This window comes from Ambystoma mexicanum, chromosome 1q (genome assembly GCF_040938575.1).
Source record: "Ambystoma mexicanum isolate Mex_15411 chromosome 1q, UKY_AmexF1_1, whole genome shotgun sequence".
NCBI lineage: Eukaryota > Metazoa > Chordata > Amphibia > Caudata > Ambystomatidae > Ambystoma > Ambystoma mexicanum.
In genome coordinates, this window is record NC_090922.1 from 1180028364 (window position 1) to 1180045089 (window position 16726).

General features: G+C 49.9%; 1 protein-coding gene across 1 annotated transcript in view; it reads left to right on the forward strand.

Moving 5' to 3' along the window:
* The window catches only part of PTGER3 (prostaglandin E receptor 3), a 187195-nt gene extending 171313 nt beyond the window's left edge, over positions 1 to 15882 (forward strand). Inside the window, exon 2 of the mRNA XM_069641916.1 lies at positions 14940 to 15882. Within this exon, the coding sequence (XP_069498017.1) occupies positions 14940 to 15224 (285 nt within the window). The 3' untranslated portion in view covers positions 15225 to 15882. The remainder of the gene's footprint in view (positions 1 to 14939) is intronic.
* The last annotated feature ends 844 nt before the right edge of the window (positions 15883 to 16726 follow it).

The following is a 16726-nucleotide window of genomic DNA, read 5'->3' on the forward strand; positions in this document are numbered from 1 at the left end:
TGTCTCTCTCCTGTTGCCCCCCACCCCCTGCTCATGCTCCGTGTCTGTCTCCATTTCCCCCCACCCCCTGCTCATGCCCCGTGTCTGTCTCCGGTTCCCCCCACCCGCTCATGTCCTGTGTCTCTCTCCTGTTGCCCCCCACCCCCTGCTCATGCTCCGTGTCTGTCTCCTGTTCACTCCCACCCCCTGCTCATGCCCCGTGTCTGTCTCCTGTTGCCCTCACCCCCCGCTCATGCCCCGTGTCTGTCTCCTGTTGCCCCCCACCCCCCGCTCATGCCCCGTGTCTGTCTCCTGTTGCCCCCCACCCCCTGCTCATGCCCCGTGTCTGTCTCCTGTTGCCCCCCACCCCCCGCTCATGCCCCGTGTCTGTCTCCTGTTGCCCCCCACCCCCCGCTCATGCCCTGTGTCTGTCTCCTGTTGCCCCCCACCCCCTGCTCATGCCCCGTGTCTGTCTCTGTTGTTTCCCCACCCCTGCTCATGCCCCATGTCTGTCTCCTGTTCTCCCCACCCCCGCTCATGCCCCGTGTCTGTCTCCTGTTCCTGCCACCCCCGCTCATGCCCTGTGTCTGTCTCCTGTTGCCCCCCACACCCTGCTCATGCCCCGTGTCTGTCTCCTGTTCTCCCCACCCCCCGCTCATGCTCCGTGTCTGTCTCCTGTTCCCCCCCACCCCCGCTCATGCCCCGTGTCTGTCTCCTGTTGCCCCCCCACTCATGCCCCATGTCTGTCTCCTGTTCCCCCCACCCACTCATGTCCCGTGTCTCTCTCCTGTTGCCCCCACCCCCCGCTCATGCCCCGTGTCTGTCTCCTGTACCCCCCACCCCACGCTAATGCCCCATGTCTCTTTCCTGTTGGCCCCACCCCCTGCTCATGCCCCGTGTCTGTCTCCTGTTGCCCCCCTCCCCCGCTCATGCCCCATGTCTCCCTCGTGTTCCCCCCACCCCCCGCTCATGCCCCGTGTTTCCCTCGTGTTACCCCCCACCCCCCACTCATGCTCCGTGTCTGTCTCCTGTTCTCCCCACCCCCCCGCTCATGCCCTGTGTCTGTCTCCTGTTCTCCCCACCCCCCGCTCATGCCCCGTGTCTCTCTCCTGTTGGCCCCACCCCCTGCTCATGCCCCGTGTCTGTCTCCTGTTGCCCCCCACCCCCCGCTCATGCCCCGTGTCTCCCTCGTGTTCCCCCCACCCCCCGCTCATGCCCCGTGTTTCCCTCGTGTTACCCCCCGCCCCCCACTCATGCTCCGTGTCTCCTTCGTGTTCCCCCCACCCCCCGCTCATGCCCCTTGTCTCTCTCCTTTCCTCCCCACCCCCGCTCATGTCCCGTATGTGCCCTGTACCCCCCCGCTCATGCCCTGTGTCTCCCTTGTGTTCCTCCCCACCCCCTGCTAATACCCCGTGTCTCCCTCATGTTCCTCCCCACCCGCTGCTCATGCCCCGTGTCTCTCTCGTGTTCCCCCACCACCGCTCATGCCCTGTGTTTCCTTCCTTTCCCCCCCACCCCCTGCTCATGCCCCGTTTGTACCCTGTTCCCTCTCACCCCCCGCTCATGCCCATGTGTCTCCCCTGTGCCCCCCCAACCCCGCTCATGCGCCGTTGTGTTCTTTATACACCCCGCCTTCCCTTTCCATGGTGGCCATCTTGGTAAAAGATTTTCCTTCCTACACCGAGACGGCGCAGGCGTCCCGGCGTAGGAAGGAAAATCTTTTTGTTTTTTTTACCACCCGGCATTCCCACTTTGAGGACATAAGATGTTAGTGGTCTTCATCTATTGAAAAGGATGTTATGGTCACGTTGTACTAATAAAAACCTTTAAAATTTAGTAAAAAAAAAATGTTACAGGGACGTTATGGTTAAGTTGCACTAATAAAAACCTATGAAATTCAATGAAAAAACTTTGTTAAAGGGATGTTTTGGTTAAGTTGTGCTACTAAAAACCTATGAAATTCAGTGAAAAAACTTTGTTAAAGGAACGTTATGTAAAGTTGCGCTACTAAAAAACTATGAAATTCAGTGAAAAAACTTTGTCAAAGGAACGTTATGGTTCCAATTAAAACCGAAAAACCCTTGAAATTCGCCAGTTATGGTAAGCTAAGCAACCATAACTCGCGCCACCACCGTGCACTGCTAAGACTAACACCCAGGACATCAAAGATGACATCACAAATGTCATTGATGACATCACTGATGACATCACATGTCTGGCTCACTCTTTTTTCTTTTGCTGACATATCTAGGCCACATGGTTTTCTTCAGTAACAGTCAGAAACGAAACATTTTATTTTATTTGTAGACATATCCTTCAAGTAGGTTCTTACAGTAATTCTGTTAGAGTCCAGTCACATCATATGAAACATATACATACGGGAAGACACAAGCTTGAAAGACAGCAATCCTTTTTGTGCATAAAGATAATCAATAGACTTATGAGCACTTTCTGATAGTTCTGTTGTTTTTTTTTTATGGCTGTACTTTCCCTGTGGGTCCAATCACATCAAGTGATACATATACATAGGGTGAATAGCAGCTTTGAAACAGAGCAATCATTTATTTGCATGAAAATAATCAGTTAAGTTATGAATTGTTTCTGCTACTACTTGTGCTTTTTTGCTAACTTCACTTTCCCTGTATATACCCATATTGGTATGTGTTCTTGTGTCTTTGTGTTTTGTCTATAGTAATGTTTTATTAGCTACGTATTACATATTTCACAGTACACAAAAATCTATTAAGAAAACAATTATCATTTAATTATTCAACATATTAACATTACGAATATTATACCTTCATCTTGTACACTGCACACCATGTTATGTTTCTGTATCAGTAGCTTAGTATACTAGATAGAACCCCATAATAGAATGCTATTTATATCAATGCATCGTTCAATGCACTAATTAGGGTATGATATTTATTGCAATGATCCTTGACACTTGTTTCGCAACATTATAATAAGAATCCCTTGTACACATATTTCATGAAAAGTACATACACATGTGATGTCATCAGTGATGTCATCAATGACATTTGTGATGTCATCTTTGATGTCCTGGGTGTTAGTCTTAGCAGTGCACATTGGTGGCGTGAGTTATGGTTGCTTAGCTTATCATAACTGGCGAATTTCAAGGGTTTTTCGGTTTTACTTGGAACCATAACGTTCCTTTGAGAAAGTTTTTTCACTGAATTTCATAGGTTTTTAGTAGCGCAACTTTACCATAACGTCCCTTTAACAAAGTTTTTTCACTGAATTTCATAGGTTTTTAGTAGCGCAACTTAACCCTGTGTCTGTCTCCTGTACCCCCCACCCCTCGCTCATGCCCCGTGTCTGTCTCCTGTTCCCCCCACCCCCGCTCATGTCCCGTGTCTCTCCTGTTGCCCCCCAACCCCGCTCATGCCCCGTGTCTCTCCTGTTGCCCCCCCGCTAATGCCCCGTGTCTGTCTCCTGTTGCCCCCCACCTCCCGCTCATGCCCCGTGTCTGTCTCCTGTTGCCCCTCTCCCCCCGCTCATGCCCTGTGTCTGTCTCCTGTTGCCCCCCACCCCCCGCTCATGCCCCGTGTCTGTCTCCTGTTGCCCTCCACCCCCTGCTCATGCCCCGTGTCTGTCTCTGTTGTTCCCCCCACCCCCCGCTCATGCCCCGTATATCTCTCTCCCTCCCCCCACCCCCGCTCATGCCCCGTGTGTCTCTCTCCCCTTCCCCCACCCCCCGCTCATGCCCCATGTCTGTCTTCTGTTCTCCCCGCTCATGCCCTGTGTCTGTCTCCTGTTCTCTCCACACCCCGCTCATGCCCCATGTCTGTGTCCTGTTCCCCCCAGCCCCCGCTCATGCCCTGTGTCTAGCTCCTGTTGCCCCCCACCCCTCCCGCTCATGCCCCGTGTCTGTCTCCTGTTCCCCCCACCCGCTCATGCCCCGTGTCTGTCTCCTGTTCCCCCCACACACTCATGCCCCATGTCTCTCTCTTGTTGCCCCCCACCCCCCCGCTCATGCCCCGTGTCTTTTTCCTGTTCCTCCCACCCCCGTTCATGCCCCGTGTCTGTCTCCTGTTCCCTCCACCCCTCGCTCATGCCCCGTGTCTGTCTCCTGTTTCCCCCACCCCCGCTCATGTCCCGTGTCTCTCCTGTTGCCCCCCACCCCCTGCTCATGCCCCGTGTCTGTCTCCTGTTTCCCCCACCCCCGCTCATGCCCGTTGTTCCCCCCACCCCCCGCTCATGCCCCGTGTCTGTCTCCTGTTCCCCCACCCCTCGCTCATGCCCCGTGTCTGTCTCCTGTTTCCCCCACCCCCGCTCATGTCCCGTGTCTCTCCTGTTGCCCCCCACCCCCCGCTCATGCCCCGTGACTGTCTCCTGATGCCCCCCACCCCCCGCTCATGCCCCGTGTCTGTCTCCTGTTGACCCCCACCCCCCGCTCATGCCGCATGTCTGTCTCCTGTACCCCCCAACGCCCGCTCATGCCCCGTGTCTGTCTCCTGTTGCCCCCCCGCTCATGCCCCGTGTCTGTCTCCGGTTCCCCCCACCCGCTCATGTCCTGTGTCTCTCTCCTGTTGCCCCCCACCCCCTGCTCATGCTCCGTGTCTGTCTCCTGTTCCCCCCCACCCCCTGCTCATGCCCCGTGTCTGTCTCCGGTTCCCCCCACCCGCTCATGTCCTGTGTCTCTCTCCTGTTACCCCCCACCCCCTGCTCATGCTCCGTGTCTGTCTCCTGTTCCCCCCCACCCCCTGCTCATGCCCCGTGTCTGTCTCCTGTTGCCCTCACCCCCCGCTCATGCCCCGTGTCTGTCTCCTGTTGCCCCCCACCCCCCGCTCCTGCCCTGTGTCTCTCTCCTGTTGCCCCCCACCCCCCGCTCATGCCCTGTGTCTGTTTCCTGTACCCCCCACCCCCCGCTCATGCCCCGTGTCTCTCTCCTGTCCACCCCCTACTCATGCCCCGTGTCTGTCTCCTGTGCCCCCCCACCCCCCGCTCATGCTCGTGTCTGTCTCCTGTACCCCCCACCCCCCCGCTCATGCCCCATGTCTGTCTCCTGTTGCCCCCCCTGCTCATGCCCCATGTCTGTCTCCTGTACCCCCCCACCCCCACGCTCATGCCCTGTGTCTCTCTCCTGTTGCCCCCCACCCCCTGCTCATGCCCCGTGTCTGTCTCCTGTACCCCCCACCCCCCGCTCATGCCCCGTGTCTGTCTTCTGTACCCCCCACCCCCCGCTCATGCCCTGTGTCTGTCTCCTGTTCCCCCCACCCCCCGCTCATGCCCCATGTCTGTCTCCTCTTGCTCCCACCCATGCCCCGTGTCTGTCTCCTGTACCCCCCACTCCGCGCTCATGCCCGTGTCTCTCTCCTGTTGCCCCCCACACCCCCGCTCATGCCTTGTGTCTGTCTCCTGTTGCCCCCCACCCCCTCGCTCATGCCCCGTGTCTGTCTCCTGTTCTCCCCACCCCCGCTCATGCCCCGTGTCTGTCTCCTGTTCCTCCCACCCCCGCTCATGCCCTGTGTCTGTCTCCTGTTGCCCCCCACCCCCCGCTCATGCCCCGTGTCTGTCTCCTGTTCTCCCCACCCCCCGCTCATGCTCCGTGTCTGTCTCCTGTTCCCCCCCACCCCCCGCTCATGCCCCGTGTCTGTCTCCTGTTGCCCCCACCCCCTGCTCATGCCCCGTGTCTGTCTCCTGTTGCCCCCCACCCCCCGCTCATGCCCCGTGTCTGTCTCCTGTTGCCCCCCACCCCCGCTCATGCCCTGTGTCTGTCTCCTGTTGCCCCCCACCCCCTGCTCATGCCCCGTGTCTGTCTCTGTTGTTTCCCCACCCCTGCTCATGCCCCGTGTCTGTCTCCTGTTCTCCCCACCCCCGCTCATGCCCCGTGTCTGTCTCCTGTTCCTGCCACCCCCGCTCATGCCCTGTGTCTGTCTCCTGTTGCCCCCCACACCCTGCTCATGCCCCGTGTCTGTCTCCTGTTCTCCCCACCCCCCGCTCATGCTCCGTGTCTGTCTCCTGTTCCCCCCCACCCCCCGCTCATGCCCCGTGTCTGTCTCCTGTTGCCCCCCCACTCATGCCCCGTGTCTGTCTCCTGTTCCCCCCACCCACTCATGTCCCGTGTCTCTCTCCTGTTGCCCCCACCCCCCGCTCATGCCCCGTGTCTGTCTCCTGTACCCCCCACCCCACGTTAATGCCCCATGTCTCTTTCCTGTTGGCCCCACCCCCTGCTCATGCCCCGTGTCTGTCTCCTGTTGCCCCCCTCCCCCGCTCATGCCCCATGTCTCCCTCGTGTTCCCCCCAACCCCCGCTCATGCCCCGTGTTTCCCTCGTGTTACCCCCCACCCCCCACTCATGCTCCGTGTCTGTCTCCTGTTCTCCCCACCCCCCCCGCTCATGCCCCGTGTCTGTCTCCTGTTCTCCCCACCCCCCGCTCATGCCCCGTGTCTCTCTCCTGTTGGCCCCACCCCCTGCTCATGCCCCGTGTCTGTCTCCTGTTGCCCCCCACCCCCCGCTCATGCCCCGTGTCTCCCTCGTGTTCCCCCCACCCCCCGCTCATGCCCCGTGTTTCCCTCGTGTTACCCCCCGCCCCCCACTCATGCTCCATGTCTCCTTCGTGTTCCCCCCACCCCCCGCTCATGCCCCTTGTCTCTCTCCTTTCCTCCCCACCCCCGCTCATGTCTCGTATGTGCCCTGTACCCCCCCGCTCATGCCCTGTGTCTCCCTCGTGTTCCTCCCCACCCCCTGCTAATACCCCGTGTCTCCCTCATGTTCCTCCCCACCCGCTGCTCATGCCCCGTGTCTCTCTCGTGTTCCCCCACCACCGCTCATGCCCTGTGTTTCCTTCCTTTCCCCCCATCCCCTGCTCATGCCCCGTTTGTACCCTGTTCCCTCTCACCCCCCGCTCATGCCCATGTGTCTCCCCTGTGCCCCCCCAACCCTGCTCATGCGCCGTTGTGTTCTTTATACACCCCGCCTTCCCTTTCCATGGTGGCCATCTTGGTAAAAGATTTTCCTTCCTACACCGAGACGGCGCAGGCGTCCCGGCGTAGGAAGGAAAATCTTTTTGTTTTTTTTACCACCCGGCATTCCCACTTTGAGGACATAAGATGTTAGTGGTCTTCATCTATTGAAAAGGATGTTATGGTCACGTTGTACTAATAAAAACCTTTAAAATTTAGTAAAAAAAAAATGTTACAGGGACGTTATGGTTAAGTTGCACTAATAAAAACCTATGAAATTCAATGAAAAAACTTTGTTAAAGGGACGTTTTGGTTAAGTTGTGCTACTAAAAACCTATGAAATTCAGTGAAAAAACTTTGTTAAAGGAACGTTATGTAAAGTTGCGCTACTAAAAAACTATGAAATTCAGTGAAAAAACTTTGTCAAAGGAACGTTATGGTTCCAATTAAAACCGAAAAACCCTTGAAATTCGCCAGTTATGGTAAGCTAAGCAACCATAACTCGCGCCACCACCGTGCACTGCTAAGACTAACACCCAGGACATCAAAGATGACATCACAAATGTCATTGATGACATCACTGATGACATCACATGTCTGGCTCACTCTTTTTTCTTTTGCTGACATATCTAGGCCACATGGTTTTCTTCAGTAACAGTCAGAAACGAAACATTTTATTTTATTTGTAGACATATCCTTCAAGTAGGTTCTTACAGTAATTCTGTTAGAGTCCAGTCACATCATATGAAACATATACATACGGGAAGACACAAGCTTGAAAGACAGCAATCCTTTTTGTGCATAAAGATAATCAATAGACTTATGAGCACTTTCTGATAGTTCTGTTGTTTTTTTTTTATGGCTGTACTTTCCCTGTGGGTCCAATCACATCAAGTGATACATATACATAGGGTGAATAGCAGCTTTGAAACAGAGCAATCATTTATTTGCATGAAAATAATCAGTTAAGTTATGAATTGTTTCTGCTACTACTTGTGCTTTTTTGCTAACTTCACTTTCCCTGTATATACCCATATTGGTATGTGTTCTTGTGTCTTTGTGTTTTGTCTATAGTAATGTTTTATTAGCTACGTATTACATATTTCACAGTACACAAAAATCTATTAAGAAAACAATTATCATTTAATTATTCAACATATTAACATTACGAATATTATACCTTCATCTTGTACACTGCACACCATGTTATGTTTCTGTATCAGTAGCTTAGTATACTAGATAGAACCCCATAATAGAATGCTATTTATATCAATGCATCGTTCAATGCACTAATTAGGGTATGATATTTATTGCAATGATCCTTGACACTTGTTTCGCAACATTATAATAAGAATCCCTTGTACACATATTTCATGAAAAGTACATACACATGTGATGTCATCAGTGATGTCATCAATGACATTTGTGATGTCATCTTTGATGTCCTGGGTGTTAGTCTTAGCAGTGCACGGTGGTGGCGTGAGTTATGGTTGCTTAGCTTATCATAACTGGCGAATTTCAAGGGTTTTTCGGTTTTACTTGGAACCATAACGTTCCTTTGAGAAAGTTTTTTCACTGAATTTCATAGGTTTTTAGTAGCGCAACTTTACCATAACGTCCCTTTAACAAAGTTTTTTCACTGAATTTCATAGGTTTTTAGTAGCGCAACTTAACCATAACGTCCCTTTAACAAAGTTTTTTCATTGAATATATATATATATATATATATATATACTTTAATCAAACACACCATCTGCAAGTCAAACCAATAGAAAATACTGTACAAACGCCCACCCCAAAGGAAGAACAGAGAAGATGCAACAGACAGGAGAAATTAACACTCTGAGCTTATTTCCAGGGGTGGTAGGAAAATCACGAGTCACAAAAAGGATATATCTTGGATGAAAGCAGGAGCGATCATGACCTTACCAGTCTGTAGGTTACAAGTAGAAGTAAGAGGGGTCAATTCAGAGTCAACAGTACCTGGATTCAGATCTTGGTGGGCAGACGCAGTGTTGAACATAGATGTAAGCGGATCAAGGTCAGTTTGGGCACATTAGAACGTGTGGGCCAAAGCAGCAAGCAGGCTTCGAGGACGAAGGTGGTCACTCGCTGCAGTCAATGGGCAGCTCTTAAGGATCCAGGTTCGGGGCGGTCCAAGATTGCTTCACAGTTGGCCAGGCCGAGTCGGGCTTTAACCGCTGGACAGGGTCAATGAACAACACTCCAGCGGTTCGAGTCAGAGGGCAACAGTGGTCGAAGTGGTGATCGTGGGGTTGTCGATGTGCAGGTCGATGAGGTGGTAGTTAAAGGGCTTGCTGGACCAACCTGTGGTTGTAACACAATGCAGTGTCAAGCTGGTTTTAAAGTGCGAGCAAGTTCAAAGTGGTGGCGCAGAGCACAGCAATCAGCACTGCCAACATCCCTCTTGTTCCGGGTGCAGTGAACATGAAATGACCATTTTGTTGCAGTGGAACAGGGAACTTTGGCTGGTCTTGTCCTCCGGTTGCTGTGTGGCCCACTCAGGGGGACACGAGGACAGGATGGTCCCATTCTGTGTTGCTCTTCCAGCTTTAGGAGATTCCGGCCAGTTGAATGGTCCTGGCCCACAGCAAAAGGTAACTTCCGATTTGCCCTGGGTGTGGATAGGGGACATATCTTCCTTCTGTCTTGGATGATTCCTTCTTCACCTCAGGCTGAGGGCTTTGGAAAGTACAACTTTCCCAAAGGAAGTCCAGTGAGTTCTTCAGAGTGAATCTTCAGTCTTAAAGGATCTGACATAATCTGAAGTAGGGGTGGAAGACCCAGTTTTTAAAGGCAAAGGCTCCTCGTACTCCCCTCCAAACCACTGTACGGTGGTTAATTCAAAAGATCTCAAACTTAACATAGGATGAATGATTGGCTACCTGGGTGGTCAATCAATGCTGCCATGAAATCGCTGCTTTCTACGAGCAGGTGTGAATTGAAAAGCCAAAAGATAAGCGGACAGTCAACACCCATGCCTGAGTCTGCCTTTATCCGCAATGAGCAACACCAGGGGCCAGTCAACCGTCCACGCCTGCTTACTGGCCTACTGGACGAAAGAGGACCCTCTCACCCATAGCCCAGGTAGCACAAACATAGTTCATATATTAAGTTCAAAATTGGTGGAAATGCCCATTAAGGACATCAGGCTCCAACTATACAAGTTGCCCTTGCCAAAGACAGTGTCTGCATGCCTCCGTAGTTCAGAATGCACCCATGGTCAACTTCCTCTGCATAGCTTCTGCAGACATGTATTCGCGCTGTTATGCTTCCTTTCAATAGATGACTAGGACCGTCCATGATCTGGTCTGCCATGGGCAGACATTCAGAGTTATTCTAAGACACTCTGTCCCGATAATGAAATACATGGTGCACCCACCAAATTGCCATAATTACCAATCTGTCTGGAGCAGCAGTAAGGAAGAAACTCCTAATCCATTCTAATACTTGAACATCGAAAGAAAACCCCCTTATGCTTATACTGGTTATTACTAGGGTTATACCTCCATCCTGTGAATATGCCACTACTTCAAATCAATGAGAGGCCCTAGATATGTGGACTTCTAGCTTTTGTCCATACCGCCTAGAACTCCTGGTATTACTGTACCACTCCCACAAAGTTGCCTAAAAAGACCAACTGCAGGCAACTACTCAAACCCGTGCAGAGCAGCAGTAAGTAAGACTCGTTCAGTTAATTCCCCAACTTGAACAGCCAAATGAATATCATATGCAACCAGGTAATAACCTGGCTGCTAGTGCAAGAAAATAAGCCACTTCTTAGGGTGCTAATAAATGCTGGCATAAGCACATTGGTCCTTTAACTGCAGCCAACATTGCCTTCAACTTCTAGGATTATTGTACAGCTCCTCACATAGGGAAGGATGCATAAAGGTACGGACAACCGCAGTAGGCCTATTGACGAAAAGATTTCCTTGAATTTATATGTTTCACCTTCCCCACCGATCTGAGAATCCTGTAGGAGGCTAAAATAAATCCATCGCATCAGTGTCCAGCTGCACACCACTTGAATAGTTGAATAGGTCAAGACTCCATTATGCCATTGGTACGTACAACCGAAATAATCTCTATTTTTTTTTAACCAGGAACTCCAACAGATAACACTCCCAATATTGAACTCCTCTTGTGCTTCACACTGCTGGTGAAAATTCCTATAGTTAGCCTAAAAATAGTAACAAGAAGAGGAACGTTCTTCCCCAGGTCTGCCTACGAAAGGGTAAGAACATGGGCGACCTCTGCTAGCTTGATAACGGATACCACGATCCTTGCCTCACGGAGTGGCTCGACTAATTTATTGAACTGCTCTCACACATAGAGGGATAAGACACACAAACTAAAAATGTATTCATCTTCTTATGGTGCCATACACAAGTAGGGCAACACCCAATAGTGGATCAACTCGTCACAGTCGAAGTTATCCAACGTTCCACAAACTTACCGCTGGCCAAATTGCTGTTAGCCCCTGAAGGCAACAAGCGCCATCAATCCATCCTCCACCGTGTTTCACATCTCACCTCAAGAAAGAACTTCCTACTGTAATTCTCTCAATTGCCATTTTATAAACACCCAACCGGAACATGCACCCCCCAGGCGAAAACAAAGATTTACTCAATATTGGCTACAACCCAGTTCTGCAACAGTGCATAACGGCACCAATAAGGCCAAATTACCACCTTGCCAAGAAAACCTGCAAGCATGTACTGAATTACCATCCTGGGGCACAGAGGAGCTACTGCCTGCACATGAGCCGACCAACCCGATTCTCAATAAGTCAATGCACTATACTAATCCAGCACGTCCCAACCGATATTCTCATTTGCCTGAATTAAATATGAACAAGCATTCCTCCAAAGCATTATGCTAATCCCCGAAAGACCTTCTCCCAATTAATAGGAAGGACCTCTATGCTATGCTTGCCACAACCTAATGCAGCAATTTGGCTACATCGAAAAGGGCAATAAGAATGACGGTTGACGTGTGTTGACTCTTACTTGTGTTTGCGTCCTACCTTTTGACAGGACAAAAATATCCGGCAAGATATACTGTGTGCCAAAGAAAAAAAATATATGAAATTGACACAGACCTGTTTACTATTCTATCTTGAGTCATCAAAAACATACCTTCCTGACAACCCAGGCACTCACTAACCAGATGTGTGCCCTGCCAATAGACGACTATTATCATTTACTATGTTGGCCCATCTAAATTATTATTATTGTTATTATTCCTTTATTCTTAATGTAGAGCTTTTTGCCATCGTCTCTAAAAGCTGAATGCCCTCCTAGTTCATAGAACATCGGACTGACCTCAAAACCATTGACCATGGTAAGCACTCCATGCTGGACCCAATCAGAGACTACGTATACATTTGTCTCTGATCCCCTCTCCATATGGGAGCCAAGGGCCTTCTTCCCACAACCACGTTTATTTTACACATTACTGACAATGGGTAAAGACCCCCATATTCCATCCACTGGAACTGTCCACCAATCGTTGCAAGATCTCCTAATGCCGTGGGGAGGGGGGGGTCAAAGTTTAAATTTGCAAGCTAGTAGCGAGCCTTCAAAAAGTCGCTTGCCGCCTCAGTTCTACACGTATAGACAGCACATCAATTCCTACTCGCCCAGGACCGAATTTCCTTAGCCAATGGCTATCGACAAGTGCATAGTTTGCACCCTGCTTATACCGCGTCACCTTCCTGCTGCCCATAATGCCGTCCTGCTAGCGCAACTCTAACCCTAGCAGATCACTACCCCACAACACTTAATGACCCCTCACCTGCTGCCTGGGATCCTGGTAATTTTCCATTACCACTTCACTAAGCCATTTAAGCAGCAGAGATCAACGGTGGGATAAGCCAACCAACCCAGCAGAATAAGGAAACGAGAATTCACTGCGCCCATCTATGACCGGCCTTTCTCCCACTTCAAAAAAGCCATAACTTGTTGTCCTTACCGATTGCAAATATAACATACCAGCTGCATAAAACAATTGCGAGTACCTCAAGAACATATCAATATGAGGACCCTAGAGATCACTCGTGGAGCCAGGTAGACCTTCACAGAAAGTCAGCCCCCTCATAATGCTGACTGCGGCCTGGAAACCTGTGCGTGCTATTATGTGATTGCAACCGGACACCTTTTGAGTACCACGTTATAGAAAAGGCTAGTTGCCCACCCTAGGCCATGTAATTGAAACCACAAATAGGGGTAGCTCCATACATGCAAGCTATTGGAGCATCGCGGAGAGTGGCACGCCATTGTTGACCTGATCAACACATACCCACGCACGCACAGCATGCAACCCAAAGGGGCTAGATCCATACTTGCAAAAACATGTGGAGCCGCTGACAGTGGCAAACACACGATTGTGGACCCGATCCACACATACTCTCTAAAGAAAAGTCTGCAACCCACTGAATAGAGATATAGGGCCTCATTACACGGATGGCGGTAAGGATTTACCGGTACCGGTAAAATACCGGTACCGGTAAATCCTTACCGCCTTACTACGAGGTCCCTTTGCGGGTTGGGGGATTTAACGCCTGCTTTTTGCAGGCGTTAAAAACCAACCCGCAAAGGGACCCAGGGAGCTAATTACGGTATCGCAATTTGCAGTACCGTAATTAGCCCCTTCCCCATTCCCATTATGCCCTATGGGGCAAAAATGGGAATGGGGAAGGGCAATGGTGGAAGGGGGAATTACCGCCCGCCAACCTTGGAATGGGGCGGTAATTCCCCTTTCCGCCAAGGCGGTGCCGGTATTTTACCGGCATGAACCATGGCGCTAATAGCGCCATGGTTCTCCACCATCCGTGTAATGAGACCCATAGGGTCGGGTAATACATAGGGTAAAGGACTTAGGGCCTGATTCATGGCATTTTTTGCACGGTTCAAAGTGACTTTGCACTGCTGAAAAGTGACTTTGTACTGCCAACACAAACCCTGATTCATGGAACTTTTTAAAAAAGTGTATTTTTGCCGTGCAAAGTCAGTGCAAAGTTGTTTTGTACTGCAAAAATGACTTTGTACGGCAAAAATACACTTTGCACAGTTCCATGAACCAGGGTTTGTGTCGGCAGTGCAGTCACTTTGAACCGTGCAAAATATTTAATGAATCGGGCCCTTAATCAACTAGTCCTCGAATATTTGATTCAACCAAATAATTAGCCCAAAAGACCCGATCTGCCGCGTTAGCAGCAGAAACGAAAGTGCCTAAGCCATTCCTCTCCCCCACAAGCTGAACACCGAGTCGCAGACAGCCACTCCTGCTGCCTGTGCACCCCTATCCTCGCACACCCAAATCGATAGGGTGAAGGAATTCATCAATCCGTGAAGCCTGACTTTCCCACTATGGGGCACACATTAGATGCAATTCCAGAGAGGGAGACCAGTCTGTCAGCGTCACTCAAACATAGTCCTGAGCCAATTGCAATTACCCGACTGTCCCATCCACTCACGAATCGCCGACGCCACTTGGACCATCCCTGGCAATTCCCACAGCCCTCACTCAGGGAAGTATGAAAAGGAGCGACATGAGGCAACTAAATGACATTGACATGTGTTAGTTTCAACCAGCAGTTTGATACATTTACATCCATTGCTTTCAGTTGGTATCTGGTAATAATGTTCCCATTGAGGCTACTTGCATATTGGTTTGGTCTTTCGCAAAACGTGACTGGAGTTTTTGTATTTGGCGGGTCGACAAGCCCAGACTAATTCTCGTGTAAAACATGTGCACACAGCCTCTGGGTGGGTGTACAGTAACATGCATAGCCAAGGAATTGCATGTAGCTTTCAGATGGGTCAGTAACAGACACAGCCATGTAAAAGCATGTGGCTTTAAGAGGGGTCTGCCTTCCAAGATTGTCTTATGTTCACTTCTCAGAATGCTCTGATTTTGTGGGTATGTAATTGTGTCCTGAAAAGAGAAGAAAACAACCCGTGCACAATCTTCTAAACATGATCTTTTTTGTTTTCCTTATTTCAGGTGATTATGCTGAAAATGATATCTAATCACAAGTCTGCGGAACACTGCAAGACCTCTTACACATCTCACAGCGAAGAATTGCAGAAAGAGTGCAATTTCTTCTTGACGGCGGTTCGCTTGGCCTCGCTGAACCAAATCCTGGACCCTTGGGTTTACCTCTTGCTGCGAAAGATCTTCCTGCAGAAGTTTTGTCAGGTCGCAAACGCCGTCTCCAGCTGCTCGAATGATGGACAGAAAGGGCAGGCCATGATATTAGCCACCGAGGTAGCGCAGACGGAAACATGAGGAGGAAACTTCAAAGGATGATCATTCTGCGCAAATAGGATCATTATTCCTGACGACTCTAGTCTTAAGCAGTACTGTGAAATTTGGTACACATGACATTCTTGCAAAGGGGATATTTCAGTAAATGAGATCAGAAGGTCCTGAAGAACCCTGTGGCTTGAGCTAGAAAAGAAGTTTGGTTGGAAGCTTGCTGAAGTAGTCTTAAAGGTTCTCATCCGTTACTTTATTTATTCCACGCACCCCAATACAATGCAATAGCGTTACCTCAACCTGCTTCTATGTTCTCTGTTCCTACACACCCCTATTCCTGTGTCCCCCAAGTTTGGAATGCCCAAGGTCCGAAACACTTTAAGATGATTTTGGATAAGATCAGAGGCCTTAAATATCTCTGATGCCATCTGAGGTGCCCTCTTTTAAGCCCAAGGGCCCTGGCATGAACCACCACCAAGTGGTAGTTTTCATACAAAGCTAAATGAGTATTGGAATGTAAGAGAAGTATATACATAGCTTTATGTAGAAAGTTGTTTTTTTTAAAAAGATAACTGAAGCGGCTTGGAAGAGGGCAATTTCAGCAGTTTACATCTTCATGTAATCGACACCCTAAAGTTGACCTCTCTGGCCATTTTGTAGCTTGAGAAAATAAAAAAAAGAACTGTGACTCAGGTTTACTTTCCGAATGAAACTGACATTTGCATCAGCGGTCTAGTCCTTAAATTAGAGCTATGGTTGCCTGCCACGTATAGAAGGTAAGGTATGGTCCAGAGTGAAATCTGAAGCTATATTTAGGAGCCAGCAGAACCCAGCAGTAAAATCTATCCTGATCTTTCACAGGAGATCGTATGGCTGCGTTATTTTAGTGCACGAAGCAGGCTCATTCATGCAGTGTTTCCAAACAACAGTATTTCAGTGTATTAATGGGTTGTCCCAGAAGCCATGTCTGTATTTGGTTACCCACTTTAATGGGTGCCCACTGAAGATGAACGTGTACCTCGTGTGGGAGGAGTGTGCTTAGAGGGCACAGGCTGTTGCAATGCTCACTGGCACATGTCACCAATGGGAGGATTTCAGGCACTTTGCTCTTCAATTGGGGCAGATTTGCATAATTCACAGGTCACAACACCAAAAGTCTTTCCTTTAAAAAGGGAAAGCAAACTTCAGATGTCAACAGAGTAACTGTTGACATTATCTTGGTGGCCAAATCGCAAAGCATTTTTGTAGCCACAAAAATACACACATTGTGCCCAATCCACAAAGCTAAAAAAAGGCCACATGCGACCAGTCGCAGAGCAAAATGGGCACTGGCGCAGAAAAGGGCAGAAGGAGGTTTTACCTCCCAACACACCCGCGTTTGAAGATATACATCAATTGATAATGTTCCTTGTTGCATCCTGGCGTGCGCCACATGTGGAACACTGGCACATCTGCATGAGTACATTTTAAATGTTTCCCTGGAAGTGTTCCACTTTCCCAAAAGGTTAATTTCAGCAAACAGATTTAAAAAA